General features: G+C 43.5%; 1 protein-coding gene and 1 long non-coding RNA gene across 2 annotated transcripts in view; one reads left to right on the top strand and one right to left on the bottom strand.

The window, feature by feature from the left end:
- GPR139 (G protein-coupled receptor 139) overlaps positions 1 to 5821 on the bottom strand; it is a 62387-nt gene extending 56566 nt beyond the window's left edge. The window contains exon 1 of the mRNA XM_075565189.1: positions 5624 to 5821. Within this exon, the coding sequence (XP_075421304.1) occupies positions 5624 to 5735 (112 nt within the window). The 5' untranslated portion in view covers positions 5736 to 5821. The remainder of the gene's footprint in view (positions 1 to 5623) is intronic.
- A 1628-nt stretch (positions 5822 to 7449) lies between these two features.
- The window catches only part of LOC142462989 (uncharacterized), a 35918-nt gene continuing 15691 nt past the window's right edge, over positions 7450 to 27676 (top strand). Inside the window, exon 1 of the long non-coding RNA XR_012787324.1 lies at positions 7450 to 7657. This is a non-coding gene — a long non-coding RNA (uncharacterized LOC142462989). The remainder of the gene's footprint in view (positions 7658 to 27676) is intronic.

Raw genomic sequence — 27676 nt, 5'->3', positions numbered from 1 at the left:
AAAAGTCCGGCACTGTGATACAGGGAAGCATTTATCAGCATCTGGCTGATAACCCTATTAACCCTTTGAGGGCTGGAGGGGCAGCGGCACCTTGCTGAAATGTAATGAGTATAAAGCTTTAAAAGTGAGGGGAGTGAAAAAAGTGAGGGGGAAAATTGAGTGTGTGATACAGGATTTGATAGGAAGCCAGGAGAGGGATTTCAGCAGGCGCGGAGGCAGATTTAGGAAAGAGCAGAGCGATTCTGGAAGCAACGTTTAGGATAGATTGTAGGGGAGACAGGTGAGAGGCAGGAAGGCCGGACAGTAGGATGTTACAGTAGTCGAGACGGGAGAGAATGAGGGCCTGTGTCAGAGTTTTAGCAGTCGCGTAACAGAGGAAAGGGCAAATCTTTGTAATATTGCGGAGGGAAAAAACACAGGTTTTAGCTACCTTTTGAATTTGAGAGGCGAATGTGAGAAAGGAGTAGAGTGTGGCCCCTAGACAGCGTGATTATAATACTGGTTGAATGATAGTATTGCCAACAGTAAGTGGAAGGAGGTAGCTGCTACACTATACTTTGGTTATACTATATAACCAAAGATGGTTATCTAAAGGAATATGGGAGTTGAAATGGTAAATGCAGATGAGACGATTGGGTGAGCACAAAACTGCTCACCTGTGATTCCAGCAGCCATGTACTGAACTTCATAATGTATTCGCTTCAGGTCCAGTAGTATGTGCCAGAGCAGGAGGAGAAAGGGTGAGTGACCATATCATGTCATCTTGTTGTTAATGCCATTTAACTAATCTGATTAGCACCATCTCACACTCTGCATATCATACATTTGTTTGCTAGAAATGGGGCCACTATATTCAAGTTGTGAATTTAGTTTTAGACGTTTCCAAACCAACATGTTTTCTGTTGGTGAACTACAGTAAGGCCTCTTCAGTCATGCATAGTTTAATATGTATTGTGTTTTTAGGACATCCCCTGTAATTTACTTTTACTTAAATTTTACCAGGACCCAACTAAGGCAAATTTGGGGTAATACGATAACAAAAAAAGGGAAAATTTTTATTGACATTTGCAGACAGCCTAATAACATATAATATAACTACAGTATTTCTGCCACTAAAATGCATTATGTTCAATGGAATTCTGCAAAGTGTAGTTCAAAATGTTAGTGTTAATATAGTAGATTCAATTGAAACAGTTTCATATCTACAATGCATCACTGCTCTTATGGCCAGACGTCTATTAGACAGAATGCATTTCTTAACCTTATAGTAACTTGCTGCCACAGGGATGAGGAATGTAGCCTAACCTACTCTGTCCACCCCCTGCAGTATGTGTCCTTAACCATTGTAATATAGTTTTGTCTGCAGACCCGTCCCTGGGTTATGTTCTGCCCTTTATGCAAACACTATTAAGGACACCCTTTTCCTCCCCCCAAAAATGTCCCCAAATCTCCCCCTCCCCATCTAGGTAAGAAGCAAGGGGTCTCCAGAACTGAATTACATTTATTTCAGCTCTGTGGACCCCCTGCTTCCTGAGATACTTACCTCCGAAGGGGGGTGCCGGCATCTCTTGCTCAGTTTTAAATGTCCAAGCACATGGGCCAATAGGAAGCCATGGCATCATAGGCGGCTTCCTATTGGCCCAAGTGATTGGGGGCTTTAAAGCTGAGCAGGAAATACCAGCACCCCATACAGAGGTCATTATCTCAGGAAGCAGGGGGTCCCCGGAGCTGAAATTAATGTGATTGAGCTCCAGAGATCCCCTGCCTCAATCCCACATCTATTAAAAGAAAAAAGAAAGCAGGATTGCTGCTACACTTTCCCTCTTGCCGCACCCTGAGACATGCCACCCTTAGTCGCCGCCTTAACTGCTTACTGCTTAGGGACAGGCCTGCTTGTCTGCATTTTCAGCATTACACTATTGGTGATAGGGAATGCCTGGCTCTAAGTAGTTGTGTTTATATTGAACCCATGCAAAGTATCGCAGTGTGTACACAGTTCTGTATTTATTATAAAAAAAAAAATATGTGAACAGAATTTAGGCTCTTGGAAAGTGACAAAGGTTTATAAAACTAGGAATTGTGGTTTACCACGACTTGCTTTCGTACAAACTGTAGCACAATGCACAATGCTGATAGATGATATCATACTTTTAATACTACTCAAATAAATAACCCATAATTTATAACCTAAAACCAATCATTGCTACTCAGTTCAAAGATAGATTTCATTATATGGTACCTTTTGAAATTGAAGGCACTACTCTCTTGAACCATGTATCTTTGTGTTAGTTTCCATTGCTAAGAGACTAAAGTCTTAATTTCAGGAATGGAATAACATAGCTGCCGTTGATTACCATATTATTGGATACCAATAAAGACAGATGAAAAAGGAAAAAAAAAATGGGGGGATCAGTCACTACTCATTTTATTGATGAAAAAAGTGTTGGGTTGAGGGAATAAGACTGCAACAAATGATGAGCTGCTGTTTCGGCTTTGATACCTAGACCATTGAAGCGTGGGTTGCTCCAAACCATTGCCTCTTCAGCTGGGAATAGGTTACAATCCCTGTTTCCTGGCCAGTGAGCCTATCCTTGTTATTCATTAATGCAACAGTGAGCAGTGGCAGGATAACTTCTGCATCTGTTTCATTAAAAGAGATCTCTCCAACAGAAAGTGCTTAATGAGAATCCATACCCAGAATGTCATTATTACACTAAATAACATGGGCATTTGTTATACTGGATGTCGACTACATTTATTGCCTTGGAAACACCTTCCAACATACGTTCTACGGCTTTGCAGATTTTCCTTTCTGTGAGTCTACAGGAAATATTACAGTATCTCAAATTGGTACACATGTCCCTTATGAATAAGATCAGTTCAAACACCTACAGGAGCTCTGCCATGGACACTATTTACTGATACCATGCTATTTTTCTGCACTTATAAAACTTTCATCTTATCTCATCCAGCACACATCCCACTTGTAGTGGCAGATTGAAAATGACTTGGTATTTTATTTTGTGCAATTCAGCAGAAAACCAATACATTTAAAGATAGCTCTGCACATATTTTTGTAATGGAAGAAATTATTTTAATGAAGAATGTAGCCCTATTGAAACCATGACAGTTATAAAGTCATTAACTCATACACTGGAAGGGCATGTATTGGTTTGCTGGACACCATAAACGCCAAATAAGTTACTGTATACACGACATATAGCTATTTCTCTTCTCTAATGTAATTAAGAGAAGAACTATGTTGATTTTACCAGTGGCTGAGGTGTGATTTTAAGTCAATTGTATGAGAAAAACACCTCTCCCTTTCTGTTCATGTAGTATAGCTATGGATAAGCCAAAATACCTTTTACAAACAATGTTCAATGAGGTACAGTATGCCCCAATGTCAATGATATCAACAAGATAAGGAGGGAAACATGTTTTTAGAGCAACATTGGGCTCTAAAGCCGAAGGGTGGGAAGGTTGGGGGAAATGTGATGAAGTGGAAATCATGGTGAATGCATGGTAGAGCCTCTCAACAGATTGGGTAGATGTGAATACAGTAAAGGAATGTAAAACCGCTTGGTATAGACAACGAGAGAATCCTAAATATAAAAAGACACAGGATCTAATTATTTCTGCGGATTCACAAAAGGGAAATGGGCAATCTAGTTCTGCTGCCAAGTTTTAAGATTCTTTGTTCAAAAAGACTATTTTATGGTTCCCATCATTGGATTTATGTTATGTGCAGCTTTGCTTTTGCTCAATGTAAATAATGGGGTTATTTGTCATTTCAACAAATCTAAATGAAACCCTGGCAAACATATACTGGAGATAAGATAACCCTGAAGTGTGGAGGAACACATCTGGTATTAGGTCACTTAGGCCAGAGGGGTTGAGGAAGACATACTATAGAGATTTTTCTCTCTCACTTAAACACAAGGGGGTCATGCACAAATCTTCTAAAATCATACCCTAACTAATGCAAACTTGTTACTCAAGATTCTTGTGTTTGACAAAGATCTCTGGTTATGTATCATAGGCCCGGTGTACTTGATATATCCCAATATGTGTGCCTATAACACCTCTTTAATTTATCCAACTGTGCCATATAACCAACCCCAAAATTCCACAGTAACCAAAGCAAGGCAAAATAATGGATACACTGATGTCAAGACATGCCTCAAACATTTTCAAAATGCTTCCAATTTAGGTGCAATAACAACCATTTTTGAACTTTATTCATAGCCACCAAGATGTTTTCTTTAACATGTATCAATTTAACTACTTTGCTTATACATGAGTACATAACACACCTCTTAGTAATAATATTTTTTCTTGTAACTATTGCTGGTCGCTGTGGCAGTAACGGGTTACATTTTTTTAATAAAGTCTTCCATTAGGATATTGTATAATGACGAGATCTTTAGCAGAAACAAGTTATCATTCCTGGCAGATGGGACCTGGCATAACCTGCTGTTAGTAATTTTCTCGAGATTTAGGAGTTGTTTTCCTGAATCCTGTAACAAAGCGTTAATAACTACATCATTCAGACAAGGCTGAATTTCAACCTTTGTGTGTCAAATAATCAATACACCATTGAACACTAGCATTCAAATCAAAGGCAGCTGAGAGCATGCTAGCTGTGTATTTTATATGAGATTGCTTAAGTTATCACTATATCTCTGGGAAACATATCAAGGATAGTTTATATTTCTTAACTCATCTCCATAATCTCTTACAGAGCACAGAGGCAGAAAATTGAACACAGTAAAGAGTGTGGCTTGATTTTTAATCTCCATGTTATGTCTCTTGGAGAAATTCATTTAGAACACTCATTTGTTTGAATATTTATTTAAATACACTATTGCATAGTAAAGCACTTGGGTTCAGACAGTTTGTTTCCCTGCCATGAAAAAAACACCCACTTGTCAATTTAGAAATGGACTCAATAAACAAAAATAACTGGTACCCACAAATATATTGTTTGCTATCATACCAGTTCTATTTTTCAGCTAATAACTTTAAAAGAAAAAAGAATATATATATATATACTTGATTTCATCACTTAGCTTGTTAATCAAATTAAAGCACATTTCAAATGAACTATCAGAAATCTAAGCCATTGAATGTACCTTGATGCATAATTAAGGCTTAAAAGTGAATATATATATATATATTTTTAAAAATACATGCTTAAATGCCACAGTTTAGATCTGTACATACAATATGATTACTGAAAAATGAATATGAATAACTCCCCCTAAGAGCTTACAATTTATTTCTTGCAGCAGTAGCACAATTGACCTGCACAAGGTCAAGAGAATCTGGCATTAGGTTTCAAATCATCCTCTCTCACTTCAATGGCCAGTGCCTTAACCACAAGGCAACCTCGCCTCCCACATACAGTACAATAAAGATGTATCTGAGCTTTAAAATGCAGATGGTTTCTGCAGACAGAAACCACAGCAGAAAGAGTTAGACCATTTCTATGGCTCGGTGGTTGCCATAGCTGGATATTTGCTTTTGTGACAATGTCTGAGTAATGTACAGTATCCCCCTTTTACCAAGGTGGAAAAGCAGCATTGGAAAAAAAAACAACAGTTTATCAACACATACTCACCAGGTAATCCTAAGCAAAGCAGGAGGCTGTAGTATATAACAGGTACATATCCCAAGCCACAGCCATGCTTGTGAGAAAGAACAGAGCTGTTGTAGATGTGATTGTGCTCCATTTACTTGCTTTTCTCAGCTGCTGGAATCTGTTTCTTCAAAGCATAAGTGAAAGAGAAAGAAAGAAAGATGCTAGCCCCCCTCTTAAGAGAGATGTGTATCCAGGAGCAGCTTTGTCCTTTAGAGCATCCCTGCATCCCAGGACTCCCTCCACCTGCTGCTCACTGTAATAATTAAGAGAAAGTGCAGTGCTGCCACTGCTTGCTGCATGCCTTGCTCACAGGAGAAAAGAGCTGAGCTGTCCTTGTGAAGACCAATTTATAACATGAAATGTGGATGAGTGAGCAGTTATTTGCATTGGTTGGGAACACCGCTGGGGGAGAATAGTGAAGGTGTTGTACAAAGGAGTACAAAGGGAAGAGGCTATTGTCACATCCCCTCCTCTATCACTTCCAAAAAAAGAAGGTACATTGGTGACACTAAATTGTTCATTCAATCACTTCCGTCACTGATCACTGAGCAACATGACAATATAATTTATTCATGTGACCATTACAGTATTAATATTCTGTAGTATTATAACATTACCCACCGGTATGTATAGTATTTGTGTGTCTGTACAATCTACAAACACGTGTGTGTGTATGTATGTATGTATATATATATATATATATATATATATATATATATATATATATATATATATATATATATATTACACACGTATATAGTACTGCAGATCCTTTAAGGAGTTCAGAAAGTAATATATTACTTTCCACCTTTCCATCAGTACAGGGGTTAACACCAATTCACACTAGGAATGCCATGTCTGTAACTAGGAAACAGATCCAATTTATGGAGATGAAATTAAAATCTTTTTACGAGGCAGTCACTATAACGTGTCTCCCTGAAGAAGCAGTTGGTATGCAGATGACTTTATTATGGGTTTCACCAAGTCTGATTTATTTGTTACACAGATGCTTAGCTTACCTTGAGAGTCTTTGTTCTTACCTGCAGTGCCCCTTTGTGGCACAGGGATTCTGTTGAGTCAGACTCAGAATGCCAGAAGCAGATGAAGTATTTCTCTTAAAAGTCACAAAGCCTTTACTGTAACTCTTAACTACTGACCAAAAGAACCAATAAAATCATTGCAATATCGCCTCCATGTAACATTAATGTTTAATGGATTTTAATGCCATATTCCCTTGCAGATATTTGCGCAATGGCTCAGACAAACTAAAAGCAAACAAATAGGATAGGATATGATTATTCAAGTGATTTTCATAGATTCTGCGATTCGTTAGGTGAAACATTAAGGAATTAAGAATGGTATTGAGTTACAGTACAGTACATCATCCTGGCAGTATCTCAAAGATAAACAGTTTAAGCATGAAGCATATTGGAAAGGATGTTTGAACTTGGCCACATAAAAGCAGTACACCTTCATATGTGTAACAGTACAAACAAGACTAGAGGCGATATTTAGTAAGCATTGTCATACTGTAAGACCTCACAGCCTAGTGACTCTTCTATGGCTTTAATTGAGCTCTTACAAATGATTTCTGCTTTGCTTAATATTCTGGTTCAAACATCTGTCTTGGTTTAGTTATTTTTCTGCCACTCAATTGCAAGCCAACCTAGAGATGGAAAAGCATGAAGAATATATTGGGCTCTATGTATCAAAGTTAAAATGTAGGGGGAATGTCGTTATTTTGTTGCGCTGAAAAAGCCGCGCCAGGCAGTGCCGCGGTGTTAATCTTCGTTGCACTATTTTCTGGTAGGTCAGTCTGCGACGAGATGTGGGATTTGTGGAGCAAGTGGGAGGAGTTTGGGCGGGGGTACATTTGTATATTGTTTGGCGAAGGACTCGTGGCACGGCGAGCAAGGTGGTCGCTATGGCCTTCATGATCTTCTGGGGCGCCCCGCTCCCTCCTCCTGTCGGCACCGGGATCCAATTTACGACCGCTTCTCACCCCAAGATGAGGTGTGTGTGTGTGTGGTTTTCTCCCGAGTGGCCCACCTCCTGTAGCGTCGCGTTGCTATGGTGACCGACATCAAATGATGCCGCGTTGCCATGACCAATATAAGTACCCTTAACGTTTACCACAGAGGGGCCTCGCTGCCGACGAGCCGCGTTTGGCCCCGCAGACGCTAAGTCCGGCCTGGTCCCTGTATTAAGGCATATGCTGCTTGCTTTCATTTGTTGGTGGTTGTCTGCATGGATTTCTCCATCACCTTAAAGGCGTCGTACGTCTGTTTTTTTTCTTTAGCGCTGGACACTAGTGCAGGACGCGTCAAATTCTGCAATGGTAGAATGACACTTACTAAAAGACGCATGTTAGACTGAATAGACGCTAACCTTATGACGCAAATGCGTCTGCGCAGACCATTTTTTGTCACATAGACCCCATTGTTCTTCTCATTGAAGCACAGGAGCAGAAAAAACCCCCACTTTATTTAGTAAACCTCCACTAACACAACCAACTTCTAATTCTTGTCATTGGCCATTATTGTAGCCCCGCAGAGACACCGTTTCAACTCAATGGAAAATAAATCCAGTTACTGTATGACCATGTAAGCAATTCCCTTCCACACTATTATTTAAGTAGCTGGATTTTTCCATAGGCCATCTGTCACTTGTCACATGCAGTAGTGACTGTGATACCATTAGCTTAAATAAAATAAAAACAGCTACCTCTGCATGCATTACTACAGTACCATCAAATATGCTGTGTTATGCGCCCTGAACACTAATAACACCTTCATACTTGCCCCAGGAAAAAAAGCTCTCAGCTCAGCATCCTGCCTTGCAGCTCCAGTCAATCTTTGCAATGTGCATTGGGGCTGGAGCTGCAATCATTACTTAATTTACTTGGATCTGGTAATGACTGAGGGTCTCAGACATAAGCAGAATACCAACACACCTGGTGTCAGTTTCCTCATTTGCTGCACACTGTATGTGGAGAGTTTTTGGCCCCCTTTTTTTTTTTTACCCACCATAACTTATATAACGTGTGGTTGAAACCTATCCTAGCTTCAATTGCCAAAGCCAACATAACCACAATGATCAGTGGCAGATTTCTCATTAGGCCCAGGCCTAAGGGGGACAACATTTGGGGGCGGCAAAAAAATGTCCGCCTCCATTAGCATTTGTCGCGCTCTCGGGCCAATCGGACCTAATGGGAAAGCACTTGCTTACCTGTGCCAGCCGCCTCCGTTCAGCCGCCCTGCTTCTGCAAAAAAAAACAACGAGCGGACTTCAAACGGCGTCTCGTTGCCATGGCAACCGTGACCTGGCTACGTCGCGATGCCATGTTACCATGGTAACGTGACGCCATGCGCCGTCATGTTGGTGACGTCGGCGGTGTAATTTTGATGCTGGATTGGGAAGGAGAAGCAGGGCGGCGGGCACAGGCAATCGCTGACCTTGATGATACCCAAAAGGTCAAAACAACTGTCTGTGGGTAGGTTTACTGGCTATGCAAAAAACCCAGGCGGTGCTGAAAAGCTGTGTAGTACGGCAGGTATAAGCTTATAGGAGTCCATGTCAAAAATGGATTTGAAGCAGAAGGTGACACTGTGTGCTCATTTGCATGTCATTTCCCAGAATCCCTTGCTGCACTGGAAGCACTGTATGCTATTAGATAATGGGGAGAGGCAGGGTTGCAGACCTGTCTGAGACGTGTGAATGTGCTCACAAGTGATTTTCTCATTTGTTCAGAAGAATGCATATTTCTCAGCTTTTACGGATCGTTAATGGTCATTCTAGTTTGTAGTTATTTGTCCTCTGCAAGAATCAATGCCGTTTTGTTTAGTGAGTGATCACAGTATTGTGAAGCTGGCACTGTATTGTATGTCTTTATTCATACAATGCCATTAATGTACATAGCGCTTCACAGCAGTAATACATGTGACAATCTTATAAATAACAAATAATACAAATAACACATAAAGGGGAGAAGTGCTTCAGACATAAAAGTAACATTTAGGAAAAGGAGTCCCTGCCCCGAATAGCTTACAATCTAATTGGTTGGTAGGAAGAACGTACAGAGCCAGTAGGAGGGAGTTCTGGTAAGTGTGTCTGCAAGGGGCCAAGGTTAATGTATGAGGTGTTAATTATCAGCCTCGGAGCTACTCATATGCTGTTTTGAGGTGGGTCTTAAATGTGGATAGAGAGGGTGCAGGTCGGGTATTGAGGGGGAGGGCATTCCAGAGGTGTGGGGTAGCCAGTGAGAAAGGTTTAAGGTGAGAGAGGGCTTTGGATATAAAAGGGGTAGAGAGAAGACATCCTTGAGCAGAATGCAAGAGTCGGGATGGTGCATAGCGGGAAATTAGGGCTGAGATGTAAGGAGGAGCAGTAGAGTGTAAAGCTTGAAAAGTGAGGAGGAGAATTGAGTGTGTGGTACGGGATTTGATAGGAAGCCAGGAGAGGGATTTCAGCAGGGGAAACGCTGAGACAGATTTAGGAAAGAGTAAAGTAATTCTGGCAGCAGCATTTAGGATAGATTGTAGGGGACATAGGGACACTGCGAACATGATTTCTGTTGGCCAGTCCTTGTTTCTAACTGTAAACGTTGTACATTTGGGTTTGTAATAGTGTCTCCTAAAACAGGGCTGCTCAACTCCAGTCCTCAAGCCCCCATTCCCCCCCCCCCCCAACAGGACATGTTTTCAGGATAGACAGGTGGCTCATTAAGAGGCTCAGTCAAAGACTGGGCCACCTGTACTGAAGCAGGGATATCTTAAAAACCTGGCCTGTTAGAGGGGTGGGGGGGGGGGGGGACATGAGGACAGGAGTTGAGCATGCCTGTCCTAAGGTAAACTGAGACTTGGAGAGTCAGGAATGAATTAGAATATCAATACGCCGTAGAAATACTGTAATCCCTGTTATGTGTAGGGCTCCGGGTGTTATAGTACCTTTCAGACTGAGTGAGCTATATCGACATAACACACATACTGTCACCTGTAAATCAATATAGTTGGTGAAATTCTGTAACTTTGTGGGAATTTAACAGCAGGCATTTATTAATTGTTTAAGCAGACATTGTGTGATTAATTTCGAGGAGTACAGTACATTCAGAAGGTTATTGCGATGAGTACCTTCAAAGATCGGACCAATTGGTCCATCATTATCTAACATCCGGTCTCCAGCTGTAGTGGTTTTTGATGCCTGGAACCAAAATGCTTAATACATATTGCAGCTATCGATGACTTCCGAATGTTACGTATAGTGGTAAATGTTTTATTAAATCGTCCTATTGGCATTTGTTGATCCAGTGACTTCAGTGACAAGTTATTTATACAGAGCCTGTAAGCTATGGTTCCCAGGCTTTTCTTGCACAGTATACTTTATATACTACACTACAAAAAGATTCCACCATTATTGGGATCAAAGTGCATCTCAGGTGGTACTTAGGCTGCGGTCCCAGTCAGCACTGTGGCCGCGCGGGGTGGGGGGGGGGGGGCGGCACGTGCATAGCGCTAACCGCGATCTGCGGTCTTCAGGGAGAGAGGGAGATTGCGACTGGAGGGGGCGTGGTGGGGTTTTTTGCGGGGGCGTGTCCATGAGCTCACGCGGCTGTTTCACCCTCATTGGGTGAACCACCGGCGGGGGTGTGGCCACGCCTCCGTCGCAAGTTCTAAACTCAATTTTAATTTAAAAAAAACCTGGCAGTACGGCGTGGCTGCACCTTCAGAGGGAAGATGCGTACTGGGCCCAGCCCCATTGAGGGGCGGTGCTTATACGCACAGCCGAGGCGTGCGCTGTAGCAGTCACTGGGACCGCAGCCTAAGACTTCTAACACAAGCTTTTCGATATATGAAAACCGTAATCCCTACGTGCACTAAAAATCACATTATTTTTGTGTGCCTAATTACAATAAATACATTTGTGTACTTTAATATATTAACGACAAAGACGGTTTAATTGATGTGAACAAAGGATTATACACAAACTGGAGCATTTAAAGGAGCAATACACACACTTTTTTTTTAACATACATGTATTGAAGCACTGAACTCCATTCATTTTAGCTCCGGGGACCCCCTGCTTCCAGAGATACTTATCTCCGTAGGGGGTGCTGGTAGCTCCCTGCTTTTTAACACTCTGCGTCACGCGGGCCAATAGGAAGGCGCACCGGATGATGTCACAGCTTCCTATTGGCCCGCAAGACACTGGAACTTTCAAAAGCGGCCTTTGTTTGATCCTTGCTACCCAGCTGGAGCGGTCACCAGCACCCCCTGCAGAGGTAAGTATCTCCGGAAGCAGGGGTTCCCTCGGAGCTGAAATAAATGGGGTTCACCTCCGGAGACCCCCTGCTTCAATACAGTACTGTGTAAAATAAAAAAATAAAGAAATGTAAAGAAATAAAAAAGCACTTGGATTGCCTCTTTCAGAGTTTAAAATTCTGTCCGCACACGCACCTTTCCGTTGAGTTCATTATAGCCTTAAACTGCCGAGGCTTGAACAGGCTTAATGTTGTGCTGTTATCTTTTTTACTCTATGATTTCTCCAGCAATATTTACTGCACGTTTTTCATCACCACAATTTCTGCAGTAGAGTATAAGGGGGTCATGCACTAAGCTCCGTTAAGTCGTTTTTAGAGCGCAAAGTGCTCTTAGAACGTGATGTTGCGCTGAACACGATGCACTCAGCCACGCAAACAGGCACTTTGCGCTCTAAAACTGACTTTTTTCAGGAAATTTTTCTAAGGCCTGGGACCCGCTGCGCTCGGCAGCGCGGGCGGCTGCACGAGCGTTCCCCACCAGCAGGGGAATCCTCCCGAGCCGGTCCCGGTCCCCCATGGCTGCACAGCTCACTACACGCTGTGACGCGTCAGCCGCTACGGGATACAAGAGAATTGTGATCCCTAGCGTTGACGCGTCACGTGGTGTGGCTGTGAGCCAATGAGGAGGGGAGGCTTCGGGAGGAGGAGAGGCTTCGGGGAGCGGGGAGGAGTGTGGAGGGACAGCAGCGTGAGTGCCTGTCTGTGTGTGTGTATGTGTGTGTGTCTGAGTGCCTGTCTGTGTATGTGTGTGTGTGTGCCTGAGTGCGTGAGTGCCTGCCTCTGTCTGTGTGTGTGTGTGTCTGTATGAGTGCCTGCGTGCGTGTGTATGAGTGCCTGTGTGTGTTGCTTTATTTACCTTCAATCAGCAGTTCCAGCCCGAGCCCGTGGAGGGAGGGGGGGGGAGTAGTGGGTCCCTCCGCTCAAGCCACGCCCTCCCTCCCGCTCAAGCCTCCCACTCCCGCCCACCTCCCGCTCCCTACAGACCGCATATCGCGGTCTGTGTATGTCAGCGCCCCGCCTGTCTGCAGTGTGGGAGCGCTGACGGAGGGAGCGGGGCCTTAGCCCAAGTCCAACTTTGCTCGTTCGTTACCCTGTTTGCGTTAAATTCTGCCCTTAAGCGGGATGCACTAAGCTAAGTAAACTTAGCGTACGCGAAAGTTGCGTTCAACAGAACACGTCAGCTCAAGGTAGACGCAAAAAAAGCTGGAAAAATTTCTTACTTTACATTTTTGCAAGCGCAACATCCATACAACAGGCCGGCGGGTGTCCCCGGCTGACCCCGCGGGGGTCCCCGAAGGAGGTCGAGGGTCGCGTGGGTGTCCCCGGCTGACCCTGCGGCCGTCCCTGCGGGAGTCCCGGGGTACCCGCGGGCCTGCCGTACCAATGTTGTGCCTACAAAAATACTAAACATTATTTCTAACTAAATACACCCCACAAACACATACAGTACAATAATGTGCAAAATAACTATTATCCAGATATGGATAATAGATTATTTGCCCATTATTAAACACTGCATTAGCATACCTAAATAAAAACAGTAGCCAGCTAATCCAATGAATACAAGCAGTAACAACATCAACAATTATTAATTAAACCATTAACCAATGAAACCAATTAATTCCTAAACCAACTCAAAATGCGACCTCTCGCCTGACCAATCTGTCCGATAAAGCCGGGGTCCTCTGACTTGTTGCCAGACCGCTTTTCCCAGCTGCAATAAGATAAAATGCATGTTAATGAATGTCTTGACTGCCATGACCCTTCCGCCCAAATTAGTTTTTTTTTTTTATCATATACCCGCATGCCTCCCTCTGCATGCCCATCCCGCACCAGTATCTGCTAGCGATCATGCCTGAATGTACCCTTCCTCCACTGCCCCAGTATACCACCATGTCATAATCCATGTAACATGCCCTGAAACGCCACCTGGCCCGGCCACCATGACGCGTCCTTGGCCTGGCTGCCCTAGCCCCCCCCCCCATCCGCCACAGCAACCATGACGAGGGTCCTGCCCCTTCCGGGGTTATTTTCTTTTCTTTTTTTGTGGGAGGGGGCTGCATGGTCTGGGGGCAGCAGCCATTGTAATAACCGGGGGCTGTGTGGTATGCCCAAAATCTATATATGTCTACCCCCATCTAACCGCCTATAACTACCTACATATGAACCCTTATCCACGCATGACTGCGCACGCGTACCCGTATATAATAACCATGTCTATGCATCCGTATAAACGCCTACCACATGACTATGAACCGCCTGCCTATGCGCCTGCAACATATATGCCCGTTTATAATACCTATGAACGCCTAACGATCCCCGTCATCCATACGTGATTTCTGGCGTTAAGGAACCATGAAATACCGCATGGTGAACTGTTTAATATTGACAACATAACATGATGGTGAACTGTTTAATATTGATTGGCATGCATAACACTTCTCTGGCCCATATAATATTGACATACTATATAACTCATGGTGGCATTTCTAATCATAACAACCTGAAATAGCACTTTTTTTTTTTTTTTAACGCCATGCGTATCACATTCTGTGGCCCATGTTTCTACTGACGTACTATATGTAGCCCATGTTCCCCCCCCCCCCCCCCAGACACAGATCGTGCCTCTAAGGTGTATTGAGGGCTGGCTACATGTATTATGGTGGTGCATACCTGCTTGGAACAGGAGGGCCTGAGTCTCCCGCGTTGGTGTGGGGGATAACAGGGCCAGGCTTCTGGGGTATATGCCTCCATTCTTTAGTGGTTGTGGTGCAGCGCCTCCATTCTCTGGCGAAACCTAGGGAATAGGTTGGAATCTTCCCAGAGAAAGCCCTGGTCCCAGGGCGAGAGATTCCAATCTCACACAGTCTTATATAAAACAGCAATGTCTTTATTGTCTTTTCTCAGTGATGCAGCACACAGCAGCAGTTCATGGGCAGAATTAGTCACTGCAATAAACAGGTATCTGACCTCCTCTCCTCTTCCTCCAGGATTTGTACCCCTGCAGGATGGCAGTAACGGGGCCTCAATACCCCTACCTCCACCCGAGGGTAGGCCCTCTGGGTGAGGCTAGATCTCCCCCATCACCCCCTCAGCAGGGTGAGGGGCATTGGTCCACTATAGCTGTATCAGCTCTACTCAGACGGGCTCTGAGTTCTTCTCTCCTGTCTCCTCCAAATTCACTCAGCTCTCTCTCTCTGAACTGTGCAGCTCACATACTCCTCTCATCAGCTCCCAGGACAGACTGGACTATCTGTCACATTCTCCTCTCTCTTCAGACTAACGACCTCCACACTCCAGCTACTGACTCTCCAACAACTCTCACAGAACTCAACAGCAACTGACTCAGAACTCTTCTCCACAGACTGACTTCAGACACACACAGGAGCAGCCCACTAAATAGATACAGCCCTGCCCCTTATGATGTCAGCAGGACCTCCCCTCTGTCTCAGGCCTGCCACAGAGTCAGGGGCCTACCTCTATCACTCAAGGCAGGGCTTGGTGGGGGAAAAACCCATGATTACTACTGGCGCCTGCCCTTACCAGGGCTTAATCCAGTAGGAGAAGGATTGGTAGCCCACTATTTCTTACAGGGGCTACATATATAACACATACTTTCTCAGAGCACATGGTGAACTAACAACATGCATACCACATATCTGGCCCATGTTTCTAATGACTTGCTATCTAGCACATGGTGACTTCCGATAATACCAACATGAAATAACACGTCTGGCAAATATTTTTATTGACATCCTATCAATCCCACACATGGTGACTTCCGACCGAGAGGCCGGCTCCCCCACCGGTGATTGATCCCCCTAAGAAAAACTTGCCCAGTATAAGCAATTCCCCCAGTGTTGCGCTTCGCTGCGAGGGAGGGGGGGAGCGCCAGCCTTATGCCCCCAGTGGGCCCTCTCTTCCCAATGTTTCCCCCCCCCTAGCGTGCCACCGCTTGCGAGGTGTCCGCGAAGCGCCCCATCCGTTCGCACCGTTGAAGAGGCAGGGGGGGAGCTGCGCGACGAAAGGGGTTGATGCCCAGGGGAACCGCTGCCCGCTCCCATGCGGGAGCACCACGTGGGCCCCGGGGGAAGGAGGGTGCGCACAACCGCTGTCCCTCCCCTCCCGACCGTGCCACAGAGTCCCTCTCCTCCCTAAATCCCGCCTCCCCCCTCGCCGCCAATTCAAGCAGCGCGGCCATCGTGAAGGGGGGAATCCCGGGAATTGTGGTAGAGGAGAGCGTCGCCCCGACCTGCGCAACGAAGGGGCCCATCCTCCCCCACCGCCGGAGCGCCACGTGGGCACCAGGGGAAGGAGTGTGGCACACCAACGGCTGTTCCTCCGTGCGGACCGCCGCACTAGAAGCGGGGCATCCCCCGGGTGGAGCCGAGCAAGGGAACCGCACGCCCCACCGGCGGCGTAATTTCCCACCATGCCCCCAACTGCCCCGGCAGCGCGCGGATCGCTGCATGCCGCGGATCGAGACGGCCGGACGCACCACGGAGTCCCTCTCCTCCCTGAGTCCCACCTCCCCCCTCGTCGCCGATTTTAAACAGCGTGGCTATACGGGAGGGGGGAGTGCCCGGGAATGGACCCCCTTTTCGGGGCCTTACCTTGACCGCAGGAGAGGAGAGGGACGTCCGAATCCTTTGCGAGCCAGGAACAAGTGGCCGATCCTTGCTCCTGGCCGCAGGTTTTCCCCCTTCTGGCCCCTCCCCTGGCTGCCCCTGGCCACTCCTGTGGCCCACCTGGTTCGGGGAGACCGCGCCCCCCGATCACTGGCTGTGCCGCCCAATTGGGCTGGCCCGCTCTATTGTGGTGGGGTACAGAGCCAAAATTATGAAAATTGTGTCAGTGTCCAATTATTTCCGGACCTAACTGTGTGTGTATATATATATAAACCCGAATCAATAACATTCACAGTTCTCGTTTGTAATCTTCTGTTTGTGAGGCTACTATGAATATTTTATTTCTGTGCAAATATGATCAATTGACCTTGTCAATATTATGAAGCATTACCTGCAGTGCGATTTTACATCTAAAGATGTATTTAAATTTCAAGCATGTGTGAATATGATCAATGGCCGTGATTTCACGTTGTGCTTCAAGCTAAAGCATCTAAAGCATTAGATCTGAAAATGTAGTGAAAATGTAGCACATGCATTTCAATTCTAAAGTCTACTTCATCTGAATATGCATCGCATGTTGGGAGGCCAGTTCTCACGCCCCCTCAACAGGTCAGGTTTTCAGGATATACTGTACCAGCTTCAGCACAGGTGGCTCAATCAGAGGCTCAGGAACTGATTGAGCCAGCTGTGCTGAAGCAGGGACGGATCAATCCATCTGTGCTGAAGCTAGGATAACAAAACACAGAACCCCAGTAAGCTCTTTTTGGGAACCCCTGAGCCCCCACAAAATATATATATATGTATACAGTATGTGTCAAAATGGAGTGCTATTGAGCGTGGCATATGACAGAGAAGCCCAATGCTACATCCAACATGACAGAAATACACAGTAATCTCTTGAAGTAGGTTCATTTAGTTTAACCCTTTGGCCAAAGCGTTGTAAGCTTGCGAGCCACGTCAAGGCAGACACCTGTTCGCAAGTCCTAACACTACCAGATAAAATACTAATATACCTCTATTAGGATTAAAATTCTCATTTACCTCTATTAGGAGGGAGAAAGTGTTAGGACTTGCGAACAGGTGTCTGCCTTGACGTGGCTCGCAAGCTTACAACGCTTTGGCCAAAGGGTTAAACTAAATGACCCTACTTCAAGAGAATATATAAGTATTTTACTGTGTATTTCTGTCATGTTGGATGTAGCATTGGGCTTCTCTGTCGTCTGTTGTATACATATGCCACGCTCAATAGCACTCCATTTTGACACATATACATATATATATTGTGGGGGCTCAGGGGTTCCCAAAAAGAGCTTACTGGGGTTCTGTGTTTTGTTAACCCATTCTCAGCTGTTCCAGCTGGTGGAGGTTAGTGGCTCCTCCTTCCCAGGTTTTAAGCCCGCCCCTCCCCACTTCCCTAGTTTGCAAGTGCCTCATTCTGCTGGATATAGACTCACTGTGGTCTTTCTCCCTCCTAATAGAGGTAAATGAGAATTTTAATCCTAATAGAGGTATATTAGTATTTTATCTGGTAGTGTTAGGACTTGCGAACAGGTGTCTGCCTTGACGTGGCTCGCAAGCTTACAACGCTTTGGCCAAAGGGTTAAACTAAATGACCCTACTTCAAGAGAATATATAAGTATTTTACTGTGTATTTCTGTCATGTTGGATGTAGCATTGAGCTTCTCTGTCGTCTGAAGCTAGGATATCCTGAAAACCTGACCTGGTGGGGGGTGGGGGGAGGGGGGCTTGAGTACTGGATTATTTGTCTGTAATAATATGTGAATGACCGGATGCCCAGATGATAAAACCATTGAACAGTGTTCAGTCCAATGTTGAAATAGTAGCTCCTACCTAAAGAATTAGTTACACTTGTAAAACAAAAACAGAAGTTCATTGACAAATATAATTTGATACAGTATATGACGCCCACACATGCAAACAATAACAAATGCTCTATTAACAATGAAATACAACGGGAGCTGATGACGTAAACTGCGCTTTTTAGCTTGCCTCCATATTTACTCATCTTGTTAAGTTAATCTTTCATTCTTTCAATTAATTTAAGTGTGGCTGATTATTCCCCTTGATTTGTTTGGGATGACTTTTGCTGTTAATTACCTTCCCTTTTTGAATGTCGACATAGCTTGGGAATTGTAAGAGTGACATACTTAGAAAAAAGAGGTATTGCATTTTCATCACTGAAGAATTCTGATTTTTTTAAAAAAATCATAAATTGGGTTGCCAGGTGCCCAGTATTGAACCAGACTTGAGAGTAATACTGGACATGTATGTGTCCGGTATTCCCTCTCTGGACATAGTGACCTGACCGGCTAAGGGGCAGCGGGATTTCCCAGAGCAGGGAGAGAGCAGGGCTGCTTCTGGGGGGCTGGGCAGCTGGGCAGCTTCGTCTATCCTGATTGACTGCTGCTGGGTAATGCAGTCAATAAGGAGGAAGTGTCAGGAGCCTGGGGGTTGGGCCAAGGAGAGGAAGAGACAACATGGAGCGGAGAGATGTATGAAAGTGTGTCTTTTACCATTTTTGTCCTGAATTTTTGGAGAAGCCGCCTGGCAACCGTAATCAAATAAATAAGATGAATCACTTCTGTTATCTGTTTAATGACAGAGGAGAAAGCAGCAACGTGGTTAACAATAAAACTCAAGCAGAGAATGGTTGTCAATCATTCCTTGCTAAAACCTTAACACTAAAGGAAATACACGTAGAGTACTTAAATGTAACTTAAATCCTGGGATGCAGATGCTGAGATTATACATTGAGGCCTATATATTAAACTGTGAGAAAGGAAGCCATGGAACCATGAGCGCAAGAGTGGCCTGGCCGCGCGTCCGATGGACCGTTAGTCAGGGCAAAAAGGATAATATTTATTGGAGCGAAACATTCAATATCCAAGCGTGTTTTTTTTTTATTGTTAAATAAGTTAGTTCTGTAGTATTAAATAATACTTGCTCTATTGAAAAAAAAATTACATTCAATGCCATTTTTTATGAGTTAAAAAAAAATATATATATATATATATATCATCCGTTGGTTTTAGCACACCTCCAGAGCAGTTCAAGATCTTTGGCTACAAATGATCCAATACAGGAAAATGTTCCAATGTTCCCGGCAAGAGACTGTGCTGAGCTGCAAACTTTAACAATAGCCAATGTTACCTTTGTAGCACGTGGTAATGTACTACAAGCGCGCAAAACGCTTGGCAGGCGGCCATTTTTGTTTCCTCCAATCCTTTTTTTTCAATTTTATTAACTGGCGACCAGCCGTGCAGGGGCCCCGGGATGCCAGTACCCTTTGTCCCCCCCCTGGTGGCGGCCCTGATTATGTGAACCCGGGGAAGCAGGATCTTTGCTGATCGATCACGGGAGAACTATTCAATCAGCAGCGTATGTCATTAGTTTTCGTTAACGGTAATCAAGTGCTGCGAGGAATGCTGGTCAAAGGGGAAATACATTGTAGCTCAGATGTGGCTGGAGAAGTGGAAATGATGGGGTTAAGTGAAGCGATGGCTGAGTGAGGGGGGGAGTGGAACACTAAGGTAAAGGAGATGGGAGGAGGTGGAATATTTCAGTGTTCCTGGATCTGAGTCGGTGTATATATATTATTAGTATCGTTCATTTGTAAAGTGCCAGCATATTCCGCAGCGCAGTACAATGGGGCTACAGAGATTTGATAATTACATACAAACAAGGACAAATGTGCACAAAGGTAATGAGGGCCCTGCTCGTTAGCATTACAGTGTGGAGAGAGAGAGAGAGAATGCTAACAGTTCAGTACTGTACACCGACAAAGAAAATCATGCTGTGTGGTTGTATGATACAGTTTTGCTTAGTCACAGGAGCACGCTGAAGACCAGGACAACCTAACTTAAAGCAGAAGTCCAAGCTACAGTTTTTTTTTTAATTGTTTCTGTTTCCCTTTAATATGTGCATCAATACGATCCACACAATGATACGTAATTAGCCAATTTGCCGATTGATCCGTTCTCCTGTGATCGATCGGTGAAGATTCAGCTCGTGGGTTCACTAAATAGCTGTCAATGCAGAAGAGTGGACCAACGTTCTGTGGGAAGATCGTGACCAGGAAGTCACTAGGTACAATTGGTGCACTGCTAGAGAGAGGGCAGGTCTCAAAAAAGGGTGTGCCAGAGCCTGTTTCAGAAGAGGAAGGGGACGTGACTTTGTAAATGGTTGCTATAGAAATAAGAAATGTTTGTTACATTATAATACATTAAAAATGTAATTCAGAGTTGTTGAGCTGATTTATTAAGAAAACACACGTAGAATATTGCTTGATCTGCAGCTTTAATGTGTGCTTTGCTGTAGCTTTGTTAAATACTCTTATAGATGATGCACAGCTACAGTGTATATATACACCAAATGTAAGTTTGATTACGGAACACAACATGTTCCCTTGTTAGTAGCACGGGCGATGTGAGAAACAGGCTGATTTCAGAGCTTGCTGCAGTCTGCCCAGCTGAAATCCCAGTATCTGAAAAGGGACCTGTGCATTTCCCTAACTGATAAAGTCAGGACCTGTGGGGGAAAGAGGCAAATTACTTGTACAAGTCTGGGGAGAAACAATCTAATAAGAATTCAGCAATATGTTAAGGAAAGTATATACCGCATCAATATATCAGCAGATTCAATTGAATACATTAATATTAAGGATCTACAGTATGCAGCATATATGATTTACATTATGTATGGTTGCAGATTAGAAGCAGATTAATCATTGTGATTGATAAATTCATGTGGCCCGGGCATTATCTGAGCATGCTAATGAGTAGCCTGTAATACATGCTACATTACCCTTCGCAGAAAAATGTAACTGAAAACATTGCTTAAGAACTGTAGCAGATTGTCACAGACAACGCTTAAATACAGTATATTAACACTCAGCCGGATGGTATATGCAGAACGGGAGCGTTTACAGTATATGCCAAGGCATCGCCATGGTAACATGATATCACCTGACCCCGCGGCGTCATTTGATGCCGGGTTACCAGGACGACGCGTCGCTGGAAGGGAAGGTAAGTGTATTATAGAGGCCTTGCGCGGTCCCCCGGCATTTAATTTAAATACAGAAAAAAAACAGCGCAATACGCCCATGGTGAAGTATAGCAGAACAAAATTGTATTAAAAAGGGGTAAGAATTCTGCGTACATAAAGTTAGTAGATCATAAGCATGTCATGTGATTAACACATATGTTACCAAACATCGGATTGGAACACTGGTCAGGAACGGGAGCCTCAGAGGAACAGTCAAAGATGGCTTTGGGACAGCGTCTTCTCCCTCACGGATGGTGGCTTCTCTCACAAGCAGCACTAGTAATCTAATCTGGAACATGCGTCTCATCAGGGGAGTTTCCCACAGCAGGTGTAGATGGAAGTTCCACAGTATAGAGAGGTAACACTCTTTAAGCTGGTAAAGTCCCACAGTGAGCCTCGATCAGTGTTGGTAAGTCCACGGAATCATATGATCCCAAAAGCAATAAGAGTCCATAAAGCGAAACAATATTGCTACTGTAGATGTCGGAAGCTCCACATTAACAATCTCAGTGCAGTGGAATAGTCAGCGTTGTAACAGCTGTTAGAGGCGCTTGCGGGCGGATCACCAATGTACCGTAGCACTTGAATAACTGCACACACACAGTGTAAAGGCTGCAGAGTAACTACGAGGCTAAAATTTGCAAAAGCATTAAAAACAATTATCCTACGCATTTCGTACTGTAATGCTACTTCTTCAGGGAATTTTTTTTCTGTTTTTTTTTTTTTTTTCCTGAAGAATTTTCTGAATGAGTCAGCTTACTTGTAAAATTAAGATTCCGATTGTTGGAATTTAAGTACATAATAAAACGATCTAACATATGGAGAAACACCTGTGCTCAAAAAGGAGCACACCTTAGATACCTGGGAGATATGCCAATGGGATGTAGCCCCCATTTGGAACTACTATTGAGTTAAGGGGTTAATGTCCCAAACGGGTTAACTGTGTGGACTCACACAGGGTAATGTCTATCTCCCCTCATGTGGTGAAGAATCACTTGGTTGGAAAGCAGCAATTCCCACTGTATGCTTGGTGGTAAGTGATAACACTATTGGCGTGTGTATATATAGCCAGTCTGAAGTCCTAGAATTAGGTTCCTGGGAGTGATAGTTGGAGGCGGGTCACTGTTAATAATCTAAATATGTTCCCGTGTATAATGTAGATGTGTGTACTAAGATTGATCTGTCCCTGTTTGTTGTTTTATAGTTAGGGAAAGTGCCCTACCCAGATAGCGTCCCTAGCAATGGCCATGATGAACCCATTTGTTCCAATATGAGGAAGCCTGTGTCCAAAATTTCCCCAGATAGGAATTTTAGGGCATTGCCAGATCGTCCCAATCAGAAGGTTCATAGCTAACTCAGACCCAGTCTTCCCAGAAGCAGTAGTCAGTGTACAGTACTGGGTTATTGATCCAGAGGAAAGATAATGTTGGCCAATGCCCGCAAGGAGCTCACTAGTATTAGGACTTTTGGACGCTATACAGACGAGGGACGATTCAGCTAACCCAAACAGAAACAAGCCTAACTACCTCCCTAGCGTGTTAAGGTGACAGTACCTAGGGAAGAAGCAAATAGTACAAACACCGTAAATATATTTAGAACAACAACCATATCAAATCCAAAACACTTTTAAGAAGCAAATCAAAAACACATATTAATGTGCTTACCCTCAGGGGAACGTCCATGCAAATTAGATGTTATTTTTCCCATCGATGATTTGTGATGATTACAGTGATTTTTTAATTCGATAAATTGCATTCTGAACGGTTTAATACACAGATCCCATTGTATTCCCAGCTGAGTTCTATGTCCTACATTAGTCTAATAACTTATAAAATAACTGATTTCTGAAACTAATGAAAATATTTATTGCTGCCCAAAATGTGGGTTTTACTATTCACTGATGATATTGTAGAACTATTGGTTAAACAATTATATGTTTTAAAAAATATCCCTGGTAGCCAGTAGAGATGGGCGAATTATTTGGGCGAATTTGGATCCGTAGCGGATCGGCCGGTTCCTTTTGGTCTGCGGATTTCAACAGATCAATCTTAAAAAGGGCGGTTCGCGTTTTTTTGCGGATTTTTAAAAGTTTTATTACCAATACGCTCTGCGGATTCCGCAACCCGGTGGTGGGTTCCACAGAATCCACCATGGATTGCTAAATCCACGGATTGGATCCTACAAATCCGTCAACCCAATGGCGATTTTTGACGAATCCTTGTTCATTAAAACCGACCAAATTCGTTGGCGGATTTTACACTATGAATCTGATTTTGGGGGGAAAATGCAAGAAAATCCGGGTAACGGATTTGGGTGGATTCGTCCATCTCTAGTAGGGAGTGCTGGAAGAAAGTAAGGTACTGTATATGAGTGATTAATATTTTCTGTTAAAGTAATTGATTCAATCCATGCTCACACTGCCCAGTTAATGTATTGCAGAGGCAAGCAATCAGTCAAACAGAATCAAAGCTCTTAAAATCTATTACAGCTGCCTGAATTCCATTAATTTAAGTATTGCCTTTGTATACATGTAAAACAATTACTAAATACAGGCTTTTCAATCTAATATCCTTACAGTCATTTACAGTACAGAGAATATTTACCTTGTACATGTACAGTATGACAAAAGTTCGGAGATAGGGCTGATCACAGCAAGGGATAGGGCTGGAGGCAGATGTCCAATAATAAATATTTATTAATTTAAATAGACATGAAAGCAGATAGATACAAGGTCCTCTGATGCGTTTCGCCCGACAGGCTGTGATCAGCCCTATCTCCGAACTTTTGTCATACTTACCTGGGACTGAAGCACGCCTCGAGATCCAGCTGACTCTGTTATCGTGAGTTTAATCACTTATATACACACACACACACACACACACACACACACACACACACACACACACACACACACACACACTGATTAAAAGTTAACCAAAATATTTGCTCACATTTGTGAATGCTGAACATTTGCACACCCAGAAAATGAAACTGCAATGTCAACATTTGCAAAGAAAAAAACCTCAATTACAAAAATCTTCTTTAGTGATTAAAATTCACCACAAAATGTCACTCATCAAGTAACCATGTCAAATGTATTTGCAACTCTGTTACAGAATCTAGAGGAAGGGCAACATTGGAACATCTGCGAAAATGGAGAAGATAGGTGGCGTATTTTTAACTAAATAGCACTAATGCAGTAGACTAGGGGTGGTCAGTCAAAGACAGCCACCTGTGCTGAAGCAGGGATATCCTGAAAACCTGACCTGTTGGTGGCACTTGAGCACTGGAGTTGCCACACCTGGGTTTACCCTTTCATTGTCGGATGTGAGCAATTTTATTTTTTAACAGTGCTCAATTTATAAGCAAGCATAAAGGGGAGGATTTATTTGTATATCAACGTTTCAGCGCCACCATGAACCTTTAAGACAAAGGTCCAAGCTGGGACCGAAACACTGATTTTGAATGAAATGCTGCTAAGTGTTTAATGCAAAAACCCTTAGATCAGGACTGGCCAACTACAGTCCTCAAGGGCCACCAACAGGTCCGGTTTTAAGCATTTCCCTGCTTCAGCACAGGTGGCTCAGCCGAACACTCAGCCACTGATTGAGCCACCAGTGCTGAAGCAGGGATATCCTGAAAACCTGACCTGTTGGTGGCTCTTGAGGACTGGAGTTGGCTACCCCTGGTGTAGACAAATTTAGCAAGTTAGTGATTTTTCTTTCACAACTGGAGGGATCCCTTCACACATCTCTGATTATGACTCATCAACAATGATAGTAACATGATCCACAACATCAGTAGGAATTACAAAGATCAATTGAGGCTGTTGAAAATGAAGCTTATCATAACTGGGATCAAACTTTATCCCAGGCAATACAAATTGGTGACTTGTACACACTTCTCTGTTTGTATTGATTTCAATCAAAATCAATCAGTTCTGTTAGCATCTGAATCTTACTTGGTAACGTGCACTTTTCAACTGAAACTGAATACTTTAAACCAATTTACTAACCGAGCATTAGACATCGATTTGTTGTAATTATTCTTATCTGGGTGTTGCTTACATAGTTAATGATTACATTATCAATTGGATAAGATTTAAGATAAATGAGGGATAATAAGCCCGCTGACCAAGTTATGTACTATAATTTACACAAAAGCACTGTTTTGGTCATCACAATTAGCAATTGTAAGTACTTTGGGAAATGATACCATGAGCGTGTATTTTAATGTATATTTCAATTAATTTGATTTGAAAAATGCTTCAGACTATATACAGTATATTAAAAAAAATTACCAGTAAAAGTTTAGCTCATAGACTATTTTGTACATTTGAGGATGAGCTGATAAGCGAGACTGCTAACGGACCTGGTTACTTTTTAATTATTCAATATATTTGGAATTGAAATATAAAAGGACATTTTATTAGAGGCGCAAAGCTGAGAAAGATAAGCTTGGAATCTGAATGCATTGCTTCTGATTCTTACAGTGTTTAATGACATCACAGCTCCAAGATGGCTGCCTCGTGTGTCTCGGGGAGGACGAATGGTCACTGCAGCCATTTTCTTCCATATAACCCAGGTCATTTTTAATACAGTCTTTATTATTGGTAAACTATATTTTAAAAAGGGATTATACTGCATTTCCTTGGATATGTATCTAATAGCAACAGACACATCAATTTTGTGAATTGTTTTCAAATGTGTTTTTGGGTAAATTTGTATGAATCATTTTAATAGTATAAACATTGGAAGCCATGTTAAATGTATTGAAATAACATGTTTGTTTTGATGACTATTTATATATAATAGAGATGTGTGAAAAGGGCAAATATTAGACAGCTTAAGAAAATGTAATGAAATTGGGAACATTTGCAAATATGCACACATGGAATGTCTTTCTCCAAAAATACCTTTCCTTTTAGTTTAAAATGAGCGAGAGTGAGACATTCTTTCACTCTCATATACCCTAAGGCAGTAATCCTGTTTGAAATCAATATCATTGTTTTCTTTGTAACAGAATTGGAACCAATGTGTCCTCCGGTGCAGAACGACCTTAATTTCAGCTGATTCCCGAGATACAGATGTAGCGGGCATTAATGCTGCCGCTAGCGTATTGCAGCGGGACACATACAAACACGCCAGCGGGAGCAGACACCATCGAAAAAATTAGCCGGCGAGGCTAAAGCTGTACTGCACCCGCTGGGGAACTCAGCCATGTTCTGGGCCCCATGGAGTTATAGAGTGACGGAGCAATTAAAACAATCAGTGGTGGATTTCCCATTAGGCCCGGGCCTAGTGTGGCAAAATATTGGGGCGGCAAAAATGTCCACCCCCATATACGTTTGCCATATCGGGCTCGATGGGAAGGCACTTAGCTGTAGCGGCCTCCTCCTTGCTGCCGCCCGCCTCCTTTTCGAATCGCAGTTTCAAATGACGTCGCGGACGTCACCAACGTGGCATCACGTGGCATCTTGTTACCATGGCATCTCGACGCAGTGTCCGCTGCGTCATTTGACGCTGCAATTCGAAAAAAGGAGGAAGGCAGCCGCCACAACTAACTGCCTAAGGGCGGCAGACTTTGAAAAATGCAGCTCACAACAACAATGTGCTAGTCACAGGTCAGCAGCAGTAACCCGTTGAGGGGAGTGGGGGCACTCTGGAAGTATTCTCAGAAAGGGGAGAAGCATCTCTTGAGCATGGCGAGGTTCTTCCATCTCCACGGGAGTCTGCTCAGGGGACGTACAACTAGCACATGATTACTGCCCACACGTGTACATCGTCTGTAGAGAGGGGGATGGCATGATTTAGTCATGGTTTGGCCCAATGAAGTTGTGATAGAAGAGGTGTGGTGGACTTAGCTTTATATCCGGAGATCGGAGCAGAACTACAGTAGGTGCTAGTTACTGTCCTTTGGCCTTCCCCATTGGACTCAGCCATCTTGTCTACACCTTCTGGCTAAGTTGAGAATGGTATGTTTGAGAGTGGTAGGAAGTACTAATTGCAACACGATTGCTCTTAT

Source organism: Ascaphus truei, chromosome 11, assembly GCF_040206685.1.
Source record: "Ascaphus truei isolate aAscTru1 chromosome 11, aAscTru1.hap1, whole genome shotgun sequence".
Taxonomy (NCBI): domain Eukaryota; kingdom Metazoa; phylum Chordata; class Amphibia; order Anura; family Ascaphidae; genus Ascaphus; species Ascaphus truei.
This window is presented reverse-complemented; position numbering and strand designations above follow the sequence as displayed.